This window comes from Serinus canaria, chromosome 2 (genome assembly GCF_022539315.1).
Source record: "Serinus canaria isolate serCan28SL12 chromosome 2, serCan2020, whole genome shotgun sequence".
Lineage (NCBI taxonomy): Eukaryota > Metazoa > Chordata > Aves > Passeriformes > Fringillidae > Serinus > Serinus canaria.
Window position 1 is genome coordinate 117,682,343 of NC_066315.1, and position 16,336 is coordinate 117,698,678.

A 16,336-nucleotide genomic window follows, 5' to 3' on the forward strand; every position below is an offset into this window, starting at 1 on the left:
TGAGAGAGAGTTATTCTTGTGCATATTTAGGCTTTAGCACTGATGGGTTGTTTATGATTTTCATAAAGGCAAAAAAAAAACAAGACAGAGATTCCATCAATTTCAAACAACCCTGTTTCTGATGGGCTGGGTGCCAGTGGATCTTCAGCCAGACACAGCAGCAAAGGAGCCCTTCCCTGGTGCTGTGCAGAGGAGCGTGAAATGAATGGGGACCTTCCTTTCTCCATTAAAACTCTGACACAGAGTAATGTTTTTTTGAAAAGTGCAGTCCTGACAGCTGTGAAAACGTGATGTTTCTGCTCTCAGCTCCAGAGGAGAGTGTTGTTGAAAAGCTTCCCAACATTCATTAGCCATTCTGCATCAAAACTGCTGTCTGAAGAATATCCTGGTCTTCAGACATGTTTGCAGCAAGGTCTCTGCTGAGGCCTCTGCTGAAGGTTGCACTTATTATCTGTGGTGTTGGGAAGTGTGTGTTTGACAGGTAGTGGGCTGCATCCATTGGCTCTCTAAACAGCCTTCAGCATGACAGCAACTTCATTTTATTTATACCTCAGCTTCTCTCAAGAGACCTAATTTCTCAAAAAAGAAAACTCATTAAAATAAATACAAAAACTTCAAAAGAAAGTATTTAATGTGTGTAATAGAAAGGGTTTTTTGGTCTTAAGTTACTATTTTAAAAATGTATTCCTGCAAATGGTTAATGTATAGAAGAATTGTTTATGGGCTGAAGCAGTTTCAAAAATCCTGTTGGCAGTTAGTACAGGCCTGTAGGCTCTCCAGTGTTCTCTTTAACACTTCCAGACTTTCCAGGCACATTCTCAACACCCCTTTGTTCACTCTAGGCAATGGTATGGGAACTTCTTCATTACACACAAGGTAACGAAAGCTTTCTGGGATGCAATCTACATTTGGAGTAGGGGACATAACACCCTCGGACAGCCTCTGCCCTAATGTTCATAATAGCAAAAGCTGACCTCTGAGCTCTGTAGGGTGCAGCACACAACGTGTGCCATGAGGGGAGCTTGTGGATGGTGTGTGTTTGTCAGCAGTCGAGGCAGGTAACCCACAGAGACACACTGCAGAAGTGAGAACTTCCTGTGTTGCAGCAGTGAGATAGTGTGAAAGGGCTTTTAGGGGACTGGCCAGATGAGCTGAACTTATGTGTGCTTCCAGCAGGCAGAGGAGAGATGCTGAACACATGCTACCTGTCATCAGAAGCCCTGTGGTTGCCAAGAATTGCAGCTACACCATTACATAAACCATCACACAGTACACATCGTGCAGCCAGACAATGTGTTTGTGTGTGAATGGCTCTGTGTAGGTGTGTGGGGAGGTTCACACATGTTAACAGGTTCATGTTTTAAACTTAGTACCAAAAGTTAGGGTCTTTTATAGCTTGAAGTCATCACCAGCAGACAGTATTCGCTTCTTTTTTGAAATGGAGAGAGAAAAATGGAGGTGCACCTAGCATGATAGAGCAAATTTGTCCTGTTAAAGAAGGCTCAAGTACAGATTCTATGCTATAAAGGCCAAAAAGCAGCTCTGGTTCTCCTACAACACTGTAAGCCATGTCACTATTTTAACCCTCAGAAAACTGGCTAGCTCACAAAAAAATAACAATAGGTCTTCCCAAACCATCTCTGTGAATATGATAATTTAATTCAAGCAGCATAAAGCAATTAGTCTGTGTAAAGAACTTAAAATAGACAAAGCTACTTTTCATTTTTTTTCATTAGCTATTTCTAGCTCATTAGGCACAGAAAAATCCTTTACTCTCAGCTTTTTGACTACACTCCATCAATTCAGCCCAATCAACAGATTTTCTCAATCTAGAACCAAAGCAAGATGAAACAAGGGAAATTAAATAGTGAGTAGATCAGGCATCTCTGCTCAGCTTTCAAGGCTGCTATGAATGTTTTTTTTCAGTTATGACATGCTGAAAACAATAAGCCACCTGAAAACTGTGGCCATGATTTTAACAGCTGCCTTATTGTCAAGAAAATTGAAAATCCTGTTTTTAAAATACAACTTTATCCAACTCTTTTGTGTGTTTTTTCAGCCTAACTTGCTATTCTGCTCAGAATTGGGAAAAAGGTTTCATTAACTGGTTAAAAAAGAGACACTCCTCCCAGTATTGATCTGTCCTGGTATGCAGAGGAATAGCCTGGCATTTCAGAGTCAGCAAAAAAGACTAAAACACCTGCTCCCAGTCATACCACAATATTTATTTCAGAAACGGTTGTCTATTATTTTATATAAAGTATACGCTCCTACAGGCCTGGGGATAGTTTAAAATATTTCATTGTTATGGTTATTTTGTGAAATGTCTTTTTCAAAAAGACCAAGCAGTGTTAAAGTGACTGGACTTTCAGAGCAAGCAGGACTGATGGAATATATTACCCCACATTTTTATGGCAATGGATGGATTTTCCTTGTCACAGGCAAAGTATGCTTTCTGCATGGCTGGGGACAGTGGCAGATTTTTTTAATTAACATTTGAATCTATTATTTATGAGTGCATTCCCTGATGTCTGCATCCGAGGGCAAGCCCTGCTGTGCTTGATGTGGTCTCTCACAGGAGGACTTGAAAGGACCTCTACCTTACAAGTGGAGAGACCTGAGACTTTCTGCATGACTGACTGCTCCTGCCTGTCAGGCAAGGACAAGCATTCAGGGACTAGAGATTTCCCAGTTCTCAATGTCCTTGCCCCAAACAGCATTTTCTAAGGAGAATCATGTGTTAGCTCACTGCTAGCTCCCAAACTTGCAGATGTTAACAGAAGACCTTGTTGTTAAGGCAGGCCCTTTTGACACCAGGAGCAGCCTAGGGCTGTGAATTTCTGACAAGCTGCTCAACCAGCACGTCATGCTTGGGGTGACAGGCACGCTCAGCCAAGAGAAGTGAAAACCACTCTGGAGTTGTTCCACTTCCTCCAAGACAGACCCACCAACAGCGTCAGTACTCCTGACTTGGTGGTAATGACAGGGCTGGAAAATCTATCAATGCAGTCACTCAGAAGGCAGCTCTCTTTTATCCTGAATAATTATGAGTGTCAGGCATACATTAAGCACATGGCAAATAATCTACATTTTCTGTAGAAGACTTTTAAATTTCCAACAAATTTAAAAATTATTTTGTGTTGCAAGCATTTAAAAATGTTTTCAGGGAGTATACCTAATGCCACAGGGTTTATAATTAAAAAGTCTTTCTGTAATTTATTTAAATTTCTGTTCTCATTGTGTTTTCTACAGCAGAGCAGTAGTTGTATCTCTGTGCATCTGAGATATTCTGGTGTTTTACCATCAGTGAAGAACTGCTTGAAGATGGTAATATGTGGCTTTTAGGCACAGAATTCAGAAACACAAATGCTTGTGTGAGACTGAATGTGACTGATACAAAACAGTAAGCTATGGAAATGATGTAGTAGTTTTGCATAACCAAAAAAAAGGTCAAAGTGCTTACAAAAGTACTTATTACCCTACCCATGACACCGTGTATCTTATTCTTTAATTGCCATTAAAATGAATGTAAGTAAAATGTGAAGGGATTGTTTAACAGAAAGAAACTGAAGCAGCTGAATATTAACTTATTTTTCATAGAAAATACAAAGCTTTGTTCCCAACCTGAAGAATTAGACACAGTCTTGTCCATCAGTGGATATTTTTCTCAGTCCTTGAGTAGGCAGCTCAATCTGCACAATGCTGTTTCCTATAGACAAGCAGACTGACTCTACATATAAATGCATGTTGGCATTCAAGGTCATTTGGACTCTTCCAATTCAGATTTCAGAAAAGGTACTGCAGTTCTCAGGAAGGAATTGCAGTTTTCCATAGGCTTTATATGTTACAAGTGACTGAATACACTGACCTTTCTGAAGCAACTTCTGGAAAATACACAAGGAGCTTCACTCATCAGCAGTGGTCTTTAGTCAAGGTTTGCAACAAAGCTCAATACTTTTTTGAACTCTATAGGCATTTTTTTATCAATTTATGAAAGATGATTTAATATAATAAATAATTTGTGATACTTGTTTTTGGTAAGGGTGACTTGAAGAGGCATGGACCTGCTGGGTTACTAAAACAGTGTTTTGCTGTTCATGTACTTTTTATTGTGTTGAATGATAAACTGTGCCTATGATCATAAAATAAATTCACTTTTCTTAAAACCAGCTTTCAATTCTGTTGTCCTGTCGTCAATAAAAATTGCTGAAAAGTACAAAGGAAAGAGAAGCAAGCAATTATAGAGATAAAGGAGAGCTGTTCTTGAGAAGTAGCATATATAAGTCACAAAAGATATATGATTTCATATCCAAATAGGTGGTTGCCATTAGTCTTTTCCTTAGGGTAAAGTACTCAGTTTAGAATCACTCTTTTGATGAAAAATTATCTTACAAACATTTAATTCAGGAAACAGAGTTTGTTCTTTCCTAGTGACTATCTTTCCACCAGCTTTAATGACCCTGAAATTAAAGGACTCAGAGACTGTTTACACTTGTATTCAGCTATGGGGCATTAAATTACCCTGCACAGGTCTTAACAACTCAGCCCAGAGTTCTCAGTTGCATGTCATAGATAGTATTCAAGCAGTGTCCATCCATATACTAGTATGCAGCTTTACTCGTAGAAAGGGTTTGATATCAAGTACTTCTAAATGTCAAAGTGTCCTAGATAAATCTAAGAATACTTACAGTTGTTCCTTTCCAAGAAGGTCAACTAGGTCTAAAATGTTTGGTCCTTTTGGTACCTAAAGGAGGATATTTGTTTGTTTCCCTTCCTTATTCTGAGAGTTCAGTTCCTTTTCATTGCCAGTGCAGTTGTAATGGTATGAAGATAAAGCTGAAATATTTCACATGGTGAACTATTGGACTGTAAGCAGGAATCAAACCATCACACAAGAATCTGGCTGCTCCTGGTCCATGCTTGTAGTGTAGCAATTCAGGGGTAAATTTGCCTCATGTTAATTAGACATCCCTCATTCATTCTCTTCTTCAGTCTCTTATGTCTTTGTAGTAAGTTCAATCTTTTCAACTAAATTCAGAATAACATATAATGATTGGTGCTAATCATTTATACTGCTATTAAGGCCATTGGTCAGGAATGTGTACATAGCAAAAGACAGTTATTGCTGCCTTCAAAATATTTAATGGTTATGGTCATAAGCAATTAGAAATTACTATTTTGAGGACTTCTGTCCCCTAGGCATTTAATAAACCAGAATAGAAACTTATGTTACTCAAACAAGACTGAATTAAACAAATGTAAACAAACCTTCAGAAACTTGTGTAAAATAAACACATTTATTAACAAAATGTTAGACAAATAGAATGCAATTCTGCCATCTTTGTTAACTGATTGCCTTTTGCAGTCCTGAAAACCATGATATGCTTAATTAAATACAGTACTTCCCTTATAAGACTTATAAAGATTGCCCATTTGCTAAGTTCAAGTGCTGATTTAGAGAGAACTTAGTTGTTTTTTTTTTTTTTTAATTCTCCATCCTTAGCGTCAGGAATGTTTTACAGAGAGGTAAAATTGCTACACACTTGAACTAAAGTTTTAACACTTAAGTAAAATATGAAGAATACTTCAAAAGTTTTTGACCATTTTATTAACAAATATGTTTTTGTTAATATGTAGTGGCATAAGATTAAATTCAAAAATCATTAAGTAAAATATATGCTTCTGCAGATAGAATAAAATAAAAAAAAATAGTATTTTAAAAGTACTAAAAATCCCTCAACATGTTATCTTCTCTGTGCTTTCATTATTCTTTCAAACATAGTGCTTATTCACTTTATTTCAGCTGTAAGGCTTCTACCTTCACCTCTGTCTCACTTAAGAATCCATTAAAAATTTATTAATTCCTTTAAAACATGCAAAACAATGTAGCTTCCAGGAAGAAGAGCCACATGGCCAAAGAGCCACAGAATATTCACTGCAAGAATATTGATAAATAAAACATCAGTTAATTACAGTTTAAGGCTAAATCCTTGGCTGGTGGAAATGGACAGTCACTGTCTACAGCAGAGCCCAGATGTACCAGTTGACTGCCAGCTTCAAGTTCCAAGCCATGGCAAGTTGCTTTGTCTCTCCATAAAGCAGAACATTGTCCAGCTCAATCTCAATAGTATTTCATTGTAATTCTTACACATCACTAGGAAAGTTACATTTTCAAAGACAATATGTTGATTTTGAGTCCATACCAATTGTATACATTTGAAAGTAGATTTTCTCTGAACAGTTAAAAGAAACCTGGGTTCAAATTATTGCATAATATGAATTAAAGAAATCGCAAAAGTGCATATATGTATGTATGTATACATGCAGAAGGAAGCCACACTGCCATTTGCAGTGCAGCCAGCTACCCCTAAAAGGCATTTATTGCTGTAGATACAGGCCTGTGTTGGGTCACAGGGTATATTTACATGAATGTAAACTTTATCCCTTGGTTTGAGAAACCCCCTGGGAGGTCTTCATATTAGGGAAAGGTGTGAGGCCTGGAACTGCCTGGAAGCAGCAGTCCTTTATTTTAGGACCGGCCTTTTGGAAATCACAGAATAAAGGTTTTATTGCAAAAATATTCTGCACCAAACTAGTAGCTAAGTTAGTATATCAGCTTTATGGACTTTAAAAGACCAGATATTGAATGATTTTTTTTTTTCCATTTTCCACTAAGGTAATTTGGCAGAAACAATATCAAATTTCACTTTAGCTTCTTGAATTCTGAAGTGGCCAAACTTTGAATGACAACTGAACACACTGAAAAGCATCAGCACTAGGAGTAAAATGTTTACTTCCAGCTCCTAGAAATCCATCTCAGTGACATTTCTTCAGCAAGTGAAGAGTTATATTTTTAACTGCAAGCATGGTCTCTGTGCAGGTTGGTTTGATCAGCATTTCAGGAAGCAAAAATCCAAAATGGCCAGTGTCACGCAGCTCGAATGCAAATGCATATGGGATGCCATTTTTGTAAGCCCAGTCCATAGAGCTGCCAGAACTCACATCTGAAAGAGACAATTCAGAGAAAGCATTAAAAAATGTTAAATGCAGGTCATGCTGAAATCACCAGAGGGTTCTTGTGGCATTTTGTCTCTGGGACTCAGTGAGTATTCTTGCAACTCCAGCTGTTGCTTGCCCTGATCCTGAACACCCTTCAGAGAACAGCATGAATACTCAGCACCTGGTGAAATGTGCTTAGCATAATATGCACTAGTCCCTTCATTTTCATAGGAAAAAAATATTATAACTGTTTTGTATAAAGCAAAACTTTAATAAAACTGAATATTCCAACTCCATGTGAACACAGTCTGAAGCTTTCTTTCCACAAAGATTTCCCAGCTGCACTGGAGAGTTCTGCTGCTCCTAGCTCTAAATTGGGTGTTTTAGGCAATTCATTTGCAGTGAGAAGGAGGAAAGTTGGTAAAGTAATCTGCCATCTTCTTTTTAAAATGCTTTCAAAATTATTTTCATTTGTCTTACTTTCTCACCATTTCCCCACAGAATGAGAGCATTTGCATAGGTGATGTCTTAAACAAACCTTCCTGAGGAAGTGTGCTGCTTATGCTTTCGTTATCTCTATATGTTGATTATCCAAGACACATTTTTTTTATACAGATAAATCTCTCATGTGGCCTGCTGTAATCTGTGCAATTCTGGCATCAACTCACACTGCTTTTCCTTTGACACAGTGACTGACTGCAGTGTAATGAGCACAAGATGATGACTATGCTGTGAGATGGAGATCCATGATAAGTGGAACTGTAGCTGAAACACAGCAATGGCAGAGGAGATGCAGGAGGTTACTTGTGAAAAGTCTTTAGCTTTTCACTTTTTTCCATGTCTGTTATTGTTAGCCACAGCATTCAGACCTCAAGGTTTCAGTAAAGAAAAAAAGTGTCTTGTTAAAACCTGTTGAACTTCTTTTACTTTTACCTCTGTACAGAGAGCTTGCCTGACATATGCTGTTACAACTTTGCAGTGCATTTGCAGTATCTGCTAAAGATATGGTTTTTAAGATCTTAGTTTTTCTTTTAAAAAAAACCCACAGTTTTATATGATGTGAATATGTTATTTGCTGGCTTTTGACTCTCAACTGCGTTTTAATCTCTCTTATTGCATCAATTGAGTTAATCTTACTGCAATCAGCTGACTGAATCAGCTGCAAAACTTTCTTCTGCCTTCCTCACAACCCAAAACCGGAACAAAGTTCAGTTTAAATAGTGTTTGCATTCTTTGTTATAATGAGGGTTTTCTCCTTCTTACTGTAGGAAGGTCAAAGTCACAAACCTGGAGAGGGAAACTTACACAAAGTGCTGGATGCAGGGCCATATCTGTATCTTACACCATAGGCTGACTGAAGAGCATTAACAGCATTATAGGCTGCTGATTCCTGGGGAGAAGAAGAAAATCAAATACATAAATTAGACTTTGAATTAAATACTGTATTGTGATTGGAACCTGAGTCAATGGATCATTGACCTCTGGCACAATGCTGTGCTCCATGAGTCTGTGGCAGCTAAATTAAAATTATTGTAAAGGATAAATCCATTATTTATTTTTAATGACAGCAATTCCCTGAAAAACTTGGTTTTGTATTATATAAAAGAGCTCTCTGCACCATGAATGATCAGACATTGTTTGTAATTATGGGTATATATGTCAATTTAGCAACAGAACAAATTTAGATGACATGTAAGACCATGAGATGAAATAATCTTTTTTTAATGCAGTTTAAAACCCTGCATGCATTTAGTGAAGATGAATTTCCCAGTCCACTAAACCTTGTCTCTGCCGGGCTTGTGAAGGAGAAATGATGTCTTGTTGACACTCACAGTGGTTCAGTGAGCAGAGTGGGAAGAAGGAAGGAGACAAGTTCCACTCCTGAATCTCTGATCAGCAGGTAAATGTTCACTGCTGGTTTAACTTTCTCTGGGGCCTGATGATTTAGTCTTGGAGAGCTCTTTCCACGATTTCAGAAATGTGATTTCAGTCCTGTGAGGTAAAATCAGTGCCTGCATTGCAGCAGCTTGCAGCTGAAAGGCTGTTCAGGAGGTTCATGGTTCGTCCTGTGAAACTGTGTGCAAAAGGCCTGGCCCATAGAAAATTCCGAGTCACATATGGATAGGGCATCGAAACACACAGAAAGGAAAAGGAATATTAGCCCAAGAAAAGGATATTGGCAAATATACAGTGCAGGCTGGGAAAACACAGTCATCTTTTTATAGAGAACAGGAAATTATTATCTTTGCAGCTAGAAACTCTGGACTTCGAACCACTGCATGAAGCTGCAATGGTTGTTTTAGTTGTTTTATTTCCTTGAACAGGTTTGTTTGGTTTATGCAAGTTTTCATAAACTCAGTCCTTACCTTGTTATTCATCAGGCAATAATTGAATACACTGGGGAAGGATTACCCTCTACTTGCCTTTCCATTGATATGTTTCTCCCAACCTTCCTCTTGTTTGCCCTTGTCAGGAGTTGGGATTCTGACTTAATCCTTGGTGTGACCCATAAAGGCTTTGTCTGTCCAAGTAGAGGAGCCAGAGAAAACTGCTTTACATGTCATTCCAGAAACAAAAATAAGTTCATTTTCACTTCCTGATGTGCAGGTAGGGCTTTGGTGTGTTTATTTTACACAGTAACTCCTCTTACCAAATGAAAGAGAACATTTTTACTCCATTACAAACATTAGTTAGGCACAACCAGAATTTTTGGTTTTTTAGCAGAAGGAAGATGGTACTGGAGACTCTGCCCTTTTCAGCTTGTCCTCTTGCCACCTCCACTGGAGAGTGTGTGGAGGCAAAGACTGCTTAACTCAGTGTTGCTGGAACTTCTGCAGGGCTGGGATGTGGTTGCAAGCCAGTGTAAGGGGTAACCTCTGACTCACCCTAACATCAAAGATGAGAAGTGTCTGTCCTGTGGGAGAGGGGAGAAGTGCTGTCACTTGGCACTCTTCCTCCAGATGCCTTGACTTCTGAGTTGTGACACACAAGACCCATGATAGGGTTGGAGTTGCTGGACCCTGTGAAGGTTGTGGGGTGGCAGTGTGAGGTCACCATGGTGGCTGTGGCTGCACAGGGCCTGGGAAGGGGAACTCCAGCTGCAGCCAGGAGCTGTTGTCTGGTGCCTGCTCTGTCCCAAGTACGAGACACTGTTGCTCAACCAAAATCTGCAAGCAGCTGTGCTTACCATCTCAGGGTCTTGGTGAGGAGCTGGGATGGCCTGACAAGAGGCTCGATGCCAAGGGAACAGGAGACAGGGCTCAGCTGGGAGAGCTGAGAAGGCTGGAGAACAAAGTCCTGATAAAGGCAGCATGGCAAGTAGAACATAGCTACAAATGAGAAGGCTCCCTGTGCATGAGTTACACACTGTACAGCAATGAGACAACAGATAATCCTGTTGAAATCTTTCAAAGAAATAGTTTGCCCATTTGAAATCAGCACAACAGTAATGGGTTCTGTGCAGAGGCAGAAACTATCTGGAGGTCAGACCAGCAGCATCCCAAATCCATGTTCACCACGTGGGCATACATCCGTGGGCACTGTGAACTTGAAGCTCTTAGCCTTGAGGAATGCAGCTGGCTTCCACTGTTATGCCCATGTGCCCCAACAAGGGACCGTTCTCAACTGCATCATACTGTGCAGGTTGGATCCTGAATAAATCCAGGCAACCAGTCTTTGAACACCCTCAAGGAGAAAATGCCACACAAAATTACCAGATTTTTGCAGAGATGTACATAAACTCAGTCATGCTATGCAAGTTCCTTGCAAACACTAAGGCAAATGACAGTACAGGAAGAAAAAGGATGAAAATCAGGTGAAATTTAAAGCTCTTGAGATGGAAGTGTGTTTCTGCTGGTGTTTTTTTCAATCTAAAAGAGTACTTTCATTTTAAGCATCTTAAAAGAGCAGATTTCAGGAGAGTGCTAATAAGAGAGTTGTGCCTAAATTAGAACAGAATATGCATGTTGTGATCAGTACACAGCTCTCCAGTTTCAAAGCAGCTCTGAATAATTGAACACTTTAATTGAAATGGTAACTGACAGCTCACTAGAATGATCTGACCCAGACAGAAACAGCCTTTCTTCTGCTCAAAATTCATCGTAGCCCACTGTTAGCACCAAAAGCTATTTATCTGCTATGCATGTGGGGTCTTACTGTTTTCCACTGCACACCGCCCACGTAGACCAGCAATGCTTGTTCCATCAGCGTCAGGAAACAGAGATCTATCACTTTCCAGCTCATTGCAATTTCCAAGAGAACTGGAGAATCCAAAACCTCAGCCTAAGTCATCATTTTTGAGACTTAAAAAACATATATTTGTGAGCCACCAGGTGATGGAGCCTTTGGCTGTAGGCAAGTATTAAAACACATAAATAAATAACCAACAAATATTCCCTTAATTTTCACTATGATCCCTATAATGAGCTTTATAAATAACAAGAAATTACTTCAGTTTCCTATTTCAACCTCTCTCTTGTTTTTGACCGACTACAATGAAAAGAAGTATGAAGTTCAAATACTGACAAGATATTTGGAATTGGTATTTGGTTTTCATTTGTCCATGGGAATTGTTCAGAATAGTGTCTTTTTTTGTTCCTTTAGGTCTGTGCTCCGCTCCCTCTGATGAGAACCCTGATCTAAGGTCTTGCAAACCTCAGGAACACCTTCTAAACATCAAAAATTGGGATCCTTTGGTCTAAAAGCAATGGGTGGAAAGGCAGAATGTGTACGAGCTGAGGGGCAGTTATGCCCAATCTCAGAATAGAATTATCCCTTAAACAACAAGAACAACAATATATACTGGTGTGTGTGAAAACTCTCAGATAAATCTTCCTTCTCAGTACAATGAATTTCCCATCTATAGCATCTGCTATTGCCTTATATTACTCGGGACATTTAAGTCAGATACCCAGTAATCATATACCTGCAAAGAAGCTGCTGATTCTTCTTAACACTACGTCTTTGCCTTCTTCTCTGTTGTTTGTTCGTAAAAAAATATACTTGCACCTGCTGATCTCCAAAGGAATGAGAACCTCTGATTTTAAATTCCCAGTCTGATTTTTCTGCTAACTAAATAGTCATCAATTCACTTGGGTAATTCCTTTCTCCTTTTCATTACCCAAAAGAATGTGAAGGTAGAATTAAAAAAAAAAATCATAAATTTACCCGCAGTCATTACAGGGTTTGGTGATCAGTCCCCACAAGTCTCATATTTTTAGCTCCTCTGGCTGCTTAGTTAACTTCGAATTTGCTCTGTTTCACAGGAATGGCATCAGACAGAAGAATGTTTAATAGCTACTGAAATTAAGTGTCTCAACAGAAATAAACCTACATAGAGAGTTTAGTTTGTGGAGTCCTGGCTGCTCAGCCTCCTGAGGGAACAGCTGAGTGAAACTTCAGTGAAGCCCCAGGGACTGACAACATCATTCATTCTGCACAGGATAAATCTAAGGTGCAGTTAAGCTCCTTTGGAGAAAACTAGCTTAAACCAGCAAGTTAAAAGTCATTGCAACTTTCAAGGTCAAAATGGGACATAAATGGAATATGTGATTTTACTCAGGATTGAGGGTGAAAGAAAGAGGCTTGGAACTGGTTGGTGCAATGTGGGTCTGTGAGCAGGAGCAAACAGAGAGCAAAGCTTAGCCATGTGTCCTTCAGAGAATAAGCCATAAGGGGGGTTTTATGAACAGGAGGCTGGCTAAAACAGACCTCAGACTGCAAGCAGAGGGAATAGCTCTGCATTTGGATGAGCCTGGAATACATGAAATGTACTCATCTGTGAATCAATAGGCTTAGATCAAAAACTATTTTTAATTTATTTTTCTAATATAGAGAAGCTCCTGATTTTAATTACCTGCTTGTCTGAAAGGGTTAAAAACACTATGTCTGACCTGAATGATACATAGTGTAATTGAAACTTTAATTTTAGTGAAATCTAAGAGATTCCTCCTTGAATTGATAAACATAAACAGTTTCAATTTTATTTTGTTCATAACATTGAAGATGATCTTTTTGTGCTCCTAGTGTTTAAGTTCTGAGCATGAAGAGACATAATTTCAGCTAGATGCCCAAGGACCTAACTATGTAATTCCCATTACAGTTAATTAAATAAAATTGTAATAACTATAATTAAAATTAGGGATTTATCCTATAAAGTGATTTAAAGGGACTGATGGATGAAAGGCATGATACCATTTTAATCAAATCACCACTGACTCATGGTGAGTGAAGGTTATATAACCAGAAATGTGATTGCAAGTGGATCTAGAATAAATACTCCTCAATATTATATATGTGCAAAGTAATGAAGAAACAAGTCTCCTTTCAAGACAAAATGTGCCAAAAATATACACATTCGAGCACATTCTCCAAGCTTTAATGAACTTACCACACAGTTGAAGTTTGGAATGGTAGCATATTTGTAGGAATAAGGGTACAGCAGCATCTGTGCATAGGCATGGAAGGACAAATAAGCTTTTATTTGTTTCCGGTGTTTGCGGAGAAAGTGAGCAACAGCCTTTACTTCAGGCTCAGACTCAGGAAAAGGACCACAGTAAGTGTCATCACATGGGTGCAGTGAAGCTCCTTCATCTAGGGGTTGAAAGAGAAGGATGGTGGTGAACAATCACAGAGAAATTCTAGGGGTCAGCTTCTGGCTCATCCTCTTTTGGCCCATGTGCAAAAGCATGAAAAGCAATAAACAAATTAAATTGCTTTCTTGTGCCTGATGGGCATGAGCCTGGGGGACCTCAGTGCAGCAATCTGCTTGTTCATCTCATAGACACACCAAGCTCCCAATCAGCCAACTAGGGGTGATTGTCCCCAGAGGATACATTCTTTCCAAATGAAAAAGGAGAACCTGACTTCATTGCATTTTTTTTCCTGACTTTTTGCATCAGCATTGCATGTTAAAACTATTGATGGGTCTCAGTTGGTCTATTTGAAATCAGAGGGCTATACTTCTTTCCTTGGTCACTCCCAGGACAAATCTAGCATTTTACAGCTGTTATTGTATTACCTACGACAGTGGTGGTTACAATGGTAGGTAGACAACCTCAACAGGAATTATCTTAAAAACATGATAATAGCTCCTGACTACTGCCTATTTTCACCCCTGCAAAAGTCATGGGGAAAAAAAAAAAGAGAAGCCACATGGGATGACTGCTTATTCAGCTAAAACAGAAATCACCTCAGTTTGCACAGGGCCTAACTTTACTTCAAGTTTGGGGCAGGGGTTCAGTTTTGAGGATATCTTTGTGTCAACCTGCTCAGGTGGCAGCAAGCAGCACAAGAGTAACTTACATATACTATGCCATGAGGTACTGAAAGATGAAACTAAGGAAAGGAGATGTGGTGGTGGCTCCTTTATAATTTAGCAATTCTGGATCTAAGCCATTGTCTCATTTACAGTTTAGGGCCTGGGCCTAAAAGAACAATATTTATGCAAATGTACTCTGCTCTTTTATCTGCTGCAATTTCAAAATACCACACGTTTTACATTGACCTACAGAATAATTATAGTTTGCTTGCAAACTTCCCTGGAGCCATCAGGGACTTACAACAACAGTGTTTTATTAGCTTTCCCTTGTATAGTAAGTACTGCCACCTTCAATTAATATGAAAAGAGCTGTGTGTGAGAAGGCATAATGCTATCAACTAAAACAGGGTTATGCAATCAACCTAATGCCAAAAAAAAAAAAAAAAGAAAGAAAGAAATGGAAGAATTTCATGCTGCAGTTTCATTTGTAAGATAAAAATTGAGGCTACCATTCAATGGCCACAGGTGGGGATTTCAAAGGTATTAGTGCTTGGATTGCAGTGGATATGGAAGGGTTATAGAGAGGGCAGATGGTCTTCTCCATGCAGAACAGATGGCCACCAAGTCATCCAAATCCCAAGAGCACTCGATTTCTTATCAGATAATATAGCTGCAGGAGAGCTATTGAACAGTCTCCAGAGCCTTTGCCCTTTTTTTTTTTTTTTAATGGGTACTTCATCTCCTGTTTCAGTGTTGTATACTAAATCATGGCAATGGATAAACAGTGGATCCCTACAAGCTAATGATAAAATGACCCAATGGTAAAATATGGCTCAGTTTAGAGACTTCCAGGGAAGGAATAAAACCTCTCTAAACTGTTCAGCCTAATATGGTGAGCCATGTACCATCCCAGAGGTAGTTAGTGCTTTACCTTAAGTGAAGCTAGCTGGTGATAAAAAGAGGACGTTTCCACAGTAGCCTTGGATAATGTAAGGGTATGCTCAATTTTCATACTGGAAGTTCTTTAAATAACTCAAGAATGAAAAAAGAGTTGGACATTTCTAAGTTACAGTCATGAGAAGCAAGTGGAATTGTGTAAAATGTTACCATGCTGCCTTGTTTTTGTACCTGATAGCATACCAGGGGAGGACAAGGATCCAACATCCATCATGAGACCAAATGAACAGAGGAAATGTGCGCCAAGACTGATAAAACCGGTGCTCTGGTACAGAAGGAAGACTGAGAGGATGAATGAGCTGGAGCTCATTCAAGCTGGAGCTTGATTTTCAAACTTCCTTGCACCCACCTCTGCCAGTATGGGATATTGCCCTCAGTGAGCAGTGGGGTGCACTGGAAATTGGGATGTGCTGGAAATTTTAACTCCTACTGTTGCTGTCTTGGGGATTTGGATGCAACCACTTTAACTAGGTTTGCCCTATGACTTAAATTAATTCTAAGTACCTGATTATTTCCTTAAAAGTTGCTATTATTTCAATATCATTAAACCATTGTACTAGTTATTGCACATATGTGTACATTGCAAGGAACATTTCTACCCAGAGTTCTTGCTGCCTGTGTGCAATTTGTGTGCACTCTTTTGAGTACAGGTTGCTGCAACATGAAATCTAGCAGTGATATGGCTCTTGGCTTGGTCCCTAGAGAGTCATAAAGCTCACATCAAAGTCCTACACTAGAAAGGAAGAGGAAAGCAGATGGGATGCTGTGTTATCAGCACTGACTAGCTCACTGCTGATAGCATTTGGTGGCTTTGCTGAGGCCAGAATCTGCCACAGCACACCTGCCTGGAAGCCCCACCGTGAAGTTCAAGCCTGTCAGAAAAGTCTTAAGTGCAACTGAACTTAATGGAAAGGTTTTCACAAGCATATGCGGTTTTAAATGTTAAACTCACCATGATTACACAAGCTTCAAAGTGTGATATGATCCAGATTCTTCTCTGACTCATCTAATATCAGATATTAATGAGAATACTGGGTGAGGTGACTGGTCAGAGTCATCAGAGTACCAGTCAGCCCAGCTGATGAAAGACCTTTTTATTCTCTATTAAAATAGACAATTAAA

The 16,336-nt window shown here is 39.2% G+C and overlaps 1 protein-coding gene across 1 annotated transcript in view; it reads right to left on the bottom strand.

Annotated features, from left to right (window-relative positions):
• Positions 1 to 6,324: 6,324 nt before the first annotated feature.
• CPA6 (carboxypeptidase A6) overlaps positions 6,325 to 16,336 on the bottom strand; it is a 44,298-nt gene continuing 34,286 nt past the window's right edge. Inside the window, exons 8-10 of the mRNA XM_018910406.3 lie at positions 13,388 to 13,590; positions 8,305 to 8,389; positions 6,325 to 7,004 (exon numbers count right to left, since the gene is read on the bottom strand). Of these exons, the coding sequence (XP_018765951.1) occupies positions 6,817 to 7,004; positions 8,305 to 8,389; positions 13,388 to 13,590 (476 nt within the window). The 3' untranslated portion in view covers positions 6,325 to 6,816. The remainder of the gene's footprint in view (positions 7,005 to 8,304; positions 8,390 to 13,387; positions 13,591 to 16,336) is intronic.